The sequence below is a fragment of the Indicator indicator genome, chromosome 7 (assembly GCF_027791375.1).
Source record: "Indicator indicator isolate 239-I01 chromosome 7, UM_Iind_1.1, whole genome shotgun sequence".
NCBI lineage: Eukaryota > Metazoa > Chordata > Aves > Piciformes > Indicatoridae > Indicator > Indicator indicator.
In genome coordinates, this window is record NC_072016.1 from 3,325,583 (window position 1) to 3,332,740 (window position 7,158).

The following is a 7,158-nucleotide window of genomic DNA, read 5'->3' on the forward strand; positions in this document are numbered from 1 at the left end:
TATAATCTAGCAGCACAGAGTCAGCATTCACTAGGTTTGAAATGCCCATTCCTCACAAGTAGCTGTGGGAGAATGACTCTGGTCTGAAGGAGAGCTGGACAAGATTATCTTTATTTTAGATGGCATCCAGTCAAAAGAAGGATATGGCTCTGCCCATGGCCTTGTAGAAAGCAGTGGGTTAATATTTCCTTAGTCTAAGAGATTAAGACATAAACTGTCCATTGAAATGGCATCTAAATCCCCTTACTGCCTTGCAAAACCAAGCAATGTTCTCTGCTCTGAACTCTACAGAATTTGCTAGGCTGTTCCATTTGTTTTTCACTTTTCCCTGGCTAAAATAAATGGAATACAGTGGAGGTTCTCTTTTTTTTTTTTTTTTTTTTTTTTTTTCACCAGCTGAGGTACTGGTCCCTGAAGTGATTGAAACAGAGGAGAGTTAAGGGAGAATTAGAGTAAAAGGCAAGAGCTAGATGAGGATGTCTGCTGAAATGTGCATTCTGTGAGCACTTACCTTGATTTTTTTGCTTTCTAAGGGCTGAACCAAACAAGTAAAAACTCTTTCACAGGCTGGTGGGCACTGCTTCTCTGGTGGAGAAAATGTTAACAAACCTACTGCAGGAATGAAGATCAACCCCAAACATCTTTGGGCAGCTTTAGAAACAGTTTGCTGTAGTTCACTGCAGGTAACCCCTTCACAGCTGAGGTATTAGGATGCTAATATTTCCTTTGAGATGCTCTCATGCATTTAGTTTTAGAGATGTGTAAACCCCACTGGGAAAAAAAATGCTCACAGTAGGAGAGCAAACATTGTACCACCACTGGAAAATAAACTTAAATAAAATCAGATGCTTTGTGCTAGATGCTAAGCGCACACTTCCAAGCCTAACTTCATTCACCAGCTACGTCACTGAGTCCCTCTAGTGGCACAAACATTTGTTTGGCTTCAGCGTGTGATTAAAATTCTGTTTTACAGCCACGGTAGAGCAGCAAATTCACAGGTAGCTATTCTGGACCCTCTTGAGAGCTGTGGCAAAGTGAATCTTGGATTAGCTACATTAGTGCTAATGAATGTAAATCGATTTTTGGTTGGGTTTTTTTCTGTTAGCTGTGAGGGGCAATTAGAGAGGCACTGGAAGAAGAAGAACAAGGGAATTTTTGAAAGGATATTCAAGGACTAATTACTGTCAGTAAGAAACACGCACAGAGCAACGTAATACCCAGGGTGGCCAATAGGGATCAAAGCTTACAGAGAGATCTGTCCTGACCTAGGAGTGAAGACTGTTTAAAAACACTGATCTCCACTTAGCTGGTGAATGCGCATCATCCTCTTTCTCACTCACATATTCTCTGTCTCTCTCTCACACACACACAGACACATGCTCCTGGATTTGCAGAAGACAGACATCTAGGGCACTTCTTGGCAGCCAGAGGAAAATCACACAGGATTAAGAAACCACAGCAGTAAGTACTCGCAGCATTAAATGTTTATCGAGTGGCATGTTGTCAAACCCTAGATTTAACAGGAGAAATGCGGGAGGACTTTAATGGAAAGTGGTTGTTTGATTCCTTTTCCTTTTCCTTTCCCTTTTTCTTTTTCTTTTTTCTTTCTTTTTCTTTTTCTTTTTCTTTTTTCTTTTTCTTTTTCTTTTTTCTTTTTATTTTTCTTTTTTCTTTTTTCTTTTTATTTTTCTTTTTCTTTTTCTTTTTTCTTTTTTCTTTTTTCTTTTTTCTTTTTTCTTTTTCATTTTCTTTTTCTTTTTCTTTTTCTTTTTCTTTTTCTTTTTCTTTTTCTTTTTCTTTTTCTTTTTCTTTTTCTTTTTCTTTTTCTTTTTCTTTTTCTTTTTCTTTTTCTTTTTCTTTTTTTTGTCTTTTTTTTTTTCCCCCTCAGGAACTGCTGAGAGCTGCCTCTCCAGGATTACAACTTCACCTTTTGCTTTTACGGATGCTTGTTTGCTAGCCAGAGGTGGTAACCTCTGGGCTGCCAGCAATCCATTCATCACCCACCCTGACCGAGGGCAGGAGTAGTGCGGTGCTAACCACTTCCCTCAGCAAAGGGAAGGGAAATGATGAATTCAGACAATTTAACCTCCCAAAGCTTCCTCTCTGCGATCCACAGCAATGCCAGCAATTTATTCTCGGGGCTCCAGTTCGTTCAGTCCTTCAAGCCACTGATCATCCCCTGCTACTCCCTAGTGGTTTTTGTTGGTGTCATTGGGAATTACCTTCTCATTTATGTTATCTGCAAGACAAAGAAAATGCACAATGTCACCAACTTCCTGGTAGGCAACCTGGCTTTCTCGGACATGCTCATGTGTGCCACCTGCGTGCCCCTGACTCTGGCGTACGCCTTTGAGCCCCGAGGGTGGGTGTACGGCCGGTTCATGTGCTACTTTGTGTTCCTGATGCAGCCTGTCACTGTCTTTGTCTCTGTCTTCACTCTGACTGTCATAGCCGTGGACAGGTACTATGCCATGGTCTATCCCTTCCGCAGGAGGCTCACCATCCCAATTTGTGCTTACATCCTGGCTGCCATCTGGCTGCTGAGCTGCACCTTGGCTGCCCCAGCCTTGGTCCACACTTACCACGCGGAGTTCCCAGAGCTGGACTTCTCCATCTGTGAGGAGTTTTGGTTCCACATGAAAAGAGATCGCTTAGCTTATGCCTACAGCACTCTCATCATCACCTACATACTGCCTTTGGCAGTCATCTCCTTGTCCTACCTGAGAATCTCAGTCAAGCTGAAGAACCGTGTGGTCCCTGGCAACGTCACCCAGGGCCAGGCTGAGTGGGATCGAGCGAGGAGGAGAAAGACTTTTCGTTTGCTAGTCCTAGTGGTGGTAGCTTTTGGGGTTTGTTGGCTCCCTCTGCACATCTTCAACATGATAAAGGACATAGACATCAGCTTGATCGACAAGCAGTACTTCAACGTCATCCAGCTGCTATGCCACTGGTTCGCAATGATGTCTGCTTGTACCAATGCCTTCCTCTATGCCTGGCTCCATGACAGCTTCAGGGGAGAGCTGAAGAAAATGTTTGCTTGGAGAAAGAAGAAAATTGGACCCACTACAAACTGCATTATGGCCAGTGTGGTGCTGTAAAAGAGAGCTGCTGGGAATGCACTTCCTTCACATGGTAACATTCTAAGTCTTTTCCACTTCTATTTAGTCCTAATTCCTGACATTTGGCCGCAGGACAACAACACAGCTCTCATGTGTAGCTTCTCCAGTATCTCTGCTTCTACAGGAGGAGAGAAAGATGTAAAGCCCCAAAAGGTTTTTACTTTGATGGGAGTTAGAGGCCAAGGAGACACAATAAGACACCCTTGTGTAAGCTACAGGGATTCATCCTGTCTGTTTGGGATATTGTTGGCAGCACAGAGTTGGGACTTGGGCCAGAGAAAAAAAAGGATGAGTGTAAGACTTAATAATATCTCAATGAAGAAGTAATGAGTGAAAATTAAATCTGAAGATCTACCTAGAGTGCAATCCTTAGCACAGAATCTAAGGTAGAGGGCTAACAATATTCCTGTGGTCCTCCTGGGTTACAGCCATGCTGAAAATAGCCTAAGGCTCTCTGAAATGCCTTTCCTGTGGAGCTCTCTCAGCTGTGGGCAGGAAATCAAGTTGGTAGGAGCTGCTCTGAGCATTCCTCTGCCAGCTGAGCTATGCTGGCAGCAGCAGTGTGCAAGGATTTCCCCACTTCAGAGGGTGTGAGTGATGTATGGAGTGACGGTGTCAGATCATCCACACTCCCTCCAAGTGCCTCTGCACAGGACAATTGGCTGCCTTGCTTACCTGTCTCCCGTGGTGGGATGTTCTGTGTCTACACCTCACGGTTTCCTCCCTCACTGCCATGTTCTCCTTGCTGCTGGTGGAGTGGATGGAACAGCTCCCTTTGCAGCAGGACTGCTCACCTGCCCACCATGGCCAGCTGCAGCAGGCAGGAATCTGTGCTTTGATGTCTTTTTGAACACAGCATCCTCAGACAGTGCCAAACCTCCTGTGTCTTGTGAACCTGCAGCACAGCATGTAGCAAGGTGAGAGGCAGTATTCCAAGAGGGGGAGTAAAACTGGAATGATGTTATTTCAGTGAGGTACAACTGCCACATGGGGTGGCTGACAGCCTGCTTGCAGAGTCACCTGGTGAGCTTGCTGATGTTGCCATCAAGGAAGGGTAGACTGGAAACAATGTGTGGTGGGAACACAGAAGGGGATGTTAGGACATGCCACCACTTTCCTAACACTGAACTGTGTTCCTGCCATTCCCATATTTGCTGACCCTGCTGCAAGGTGGCTGTGTTCTCAGTCAGAGGAGTGGACCTCGCCGTAGACTTGCCTGTGCTGAGCTGTTTTCCATTCCTTCCTTGACATGTAGCAATGCTGCCATCAACTTCCATCTCCAGAAACAGCCAGAGACTTTAGTACCATCTTCAGGTATTAAAGATATTACATTGAAGATATTAAAGATAAACAGACACTTTTGGAAGTGTCTGTTAAGAGACAGCAGGTGGAAGGAGCTGCTGACATGGAGCAGTGCACAAGCTTTGTGTGGCCCAGTCAAAGAAAGAGCTGTCATAGGGAGACGAGTGGCAAATGGAATCTTTTAAAGGAGTCTTTTGAGAAGAAACAATTTCTTCTGACATTCACCTTTCAAAGATGAGGGAGTTAGAAGCTATAATCAGCCTAATGGTTTCCAGTGTCTTTCCTTCTCTGTCTGAACTGGAAATATCTGAGATAATGGGGACATTATATGGGACAAACTGCTGAAAAGCAGACATGGTTTCTGAAGATGTTTTTTCCAGCCTGCTCTGCTGGAAACTGGAATGGCATAAGGAACTACCTGGTACTGAGCTCAGATCAGCCAGAGAAGTAGCACATTCCAGGGGCAGTTTTGGACAGAGTCAGCAAGAGCATCTGTTCAGCTGCAACTGCATGTGGCCAGAAATGTATGGCTGTGAGGAAAAGCAAACAGATAAGAGGGGAGGGGGAAGGAAGAGAATTTGGTTAGTTTGTAAACGTACTCCCCCTGTGAAAGTGTGAATATTGTTCTGCTCACAAGCATTTGGTAAGATTAATCTTCTCTTCCATCTCTCCTCTCCCCTCCTCCCCTCCCCTCTTCTCTTCTCTTCTCTTCTCTTCTCTTCTCTTCTCTTCTCTTCTCTTCTCTCTTCCTCTTCTCTTCTCTTTCCTCTTCTCTTCTCTTCTCTTTCTCTTCTCTTCCTCTTTCTCTTCTCTTCTCTTCTCTTCCTCTTCTCTTCTCTTCTCTTCTCTTCTCTTCTCTTCTCTTCTTCTCTTCTCTTCTCTTCTCTTCTCTTCTCTCTCTTCTCTTCCTCTTCTCTTCTCTTCTCTTCTCTTCCTCTTCTCTTCTCTTCTCTTCTCTTCTCTTCTCCTTCTCTTCTCTTCTCTTCTCTTCTCTTCTCTTCTCTTCTCTTCTCTTCTCTTCTCTTCTCTTCTCTTCTCTTCTCTTCTCTTCTCTTCTCTCTTTTCTCTCCTCAAGAAGAGCACAAGCCTCTTATATCCTGGTTTGTGTGTGGGGAGAAGGCTTTAGCTGGCAGGGGAATTTCAAGCCCCATCACAATGCCTTGTGAGGCTGGGCAGGGTGGAGGTTTCTGAAAGGTTTTGGCCTGGTAGGCTCTGCCTCGTTTGTGAATGTATTCATTCTCCCTGAATGCCTTTTGTATGTATGCCTGTAAATAGAATTCCTATTTAAACTTCCAATCCAGTTGTGCAGCATTTTTTATTTTTACTCCCTGAAAAAGAGTAAAACATCTTTCCTGTGATTAATCCTTTGGTCCTGAGTAGCTCATGGCTCAAAACCAGGAGAGAAGCTGACTGCAGAGACACTGAAACAAGGAGAGGTCCTTTTGAGGTGGACATTGCTTGTGTTCACTTGCTGGCTGAGGGTATCTTGCCTTGCTTACCATGAGTCAAAGACCTGAATGACCTCTCAGAGTTTGCTTTGCTTTTGCTGATTGTTAGGAAATAGGGGATTTTGGTTGGTTTTGGGGGTTTGTTTGTTTTTTTTTTTTCTTCTTCAGGCTCAGTACAGCAAATTACTGGAATAACTGGTGGCTTTGAAAAGGTGAAAAAAAAACACTTCCAAACAAACCTGCCAAATGTGGGTTTTGTTCCAGGGCTCTTCTGAAGGGAACAGAAGAGCAGGACAGTGAGAGAGCACTGAAACAACACTGCATAAAGAAGCAGAAAATAACAACAAAATGCTGATTTTCAGGGATTATTTTCTTCTATGGAATTATGTTACTTTGAGCTGTTAATTTGCAAGTTTGTGAAGGTTAATTGGTATTGTGAAGGTTAATTATTATTGTAAAGGCCCACAATATTTACAACCTCAGACACTGAATACAAGCAGTGCTGTCATCCAGTGATCCAGAGCCCAGTGGAGCAACTGGGAAGACTCTTCATAACCACAGTGGGCCTGGGATAATTTCTTTCTTACACATCATGGCTTTTTTTCCCCCTCCCCTTATTTGGTAGCACTGCAGTTTGTCTTATGAATGTTAGTGACTGCAGATGTCTGCTGCAGAGAGCTGCATGAGGCAAACAAGAGCTTGGATTTATCTCTCCGGTTTTGGGGTTGTTTGGGGTTTTTTCTCATTGTTTTATTTTCCTTGAGCCAGAAAAGGAAAGGCTGTTCAGTGCATATATTGTTCCCACACTGACAGATGCACTGGGAACATCTTGCTACTGGCAGCCCCTGGAGCTGCAGTTACAGCAGTGCTGAGCTCTGTCAACTCAAGGAGGTCTTTAGGAGCACCCTGCAGAGCAGCCACTGTCATTTCAGTGCTGGTTTAACCTCTGCATGGCTTGAATCTGTCAGGACTTGCATTTCTAGCCCTGCTCAGGGCTAGGCTTTGCAGAGACACACTGAAATGATCTGTGTTTCCCAGCCCTGGGCTCCTAAAGCTCCTTCCCTCTCCTCAGAAGCCCCCTTGGCCCACCTCAATGGTCCAGCAAGGTCATTTTTTGCAGGCTTTCCCTGCATGGCACACCAAAGAGTCCAGCCTCAAGACAGAGTGCTGAGGGAGCTTGCAGGCCACTGGAGACCAGGACACAGCTGCAGTCACTCAGCTCCACCTCTGAATGGAGCCCCAAAATCTCTGCTCAGTGTAATTACTGTTTTCTCTGATATCCAGAGTAA

General features: G+C 44.5%; 1 protein-coding gene across 1 annotated transcript; it reads left to right on the forward strand.

Moving 5' to 3' along the window:
* Positions 1 to 420: 420 nt before the first annotated feature.
* PRLHR (prolactin releasing hormone receptor) lies at positions 421 to 3,098 on the forward strand (the record flags this gene model as incomplete). Its single annotated transcript, XM_054382314.1, is given in 3 exon segments — positions 421 to 459; positions 1,889 to 2,041; positions 2,043 to 3,098. Coding segments are annotated over 3 exon segments (1,248 nt in total), but the record flags the coding sequence as incomplete, so codon positions are not given.
* Positions 3,099 to 7,158: the final 4,060 nt, after the last annotated feature.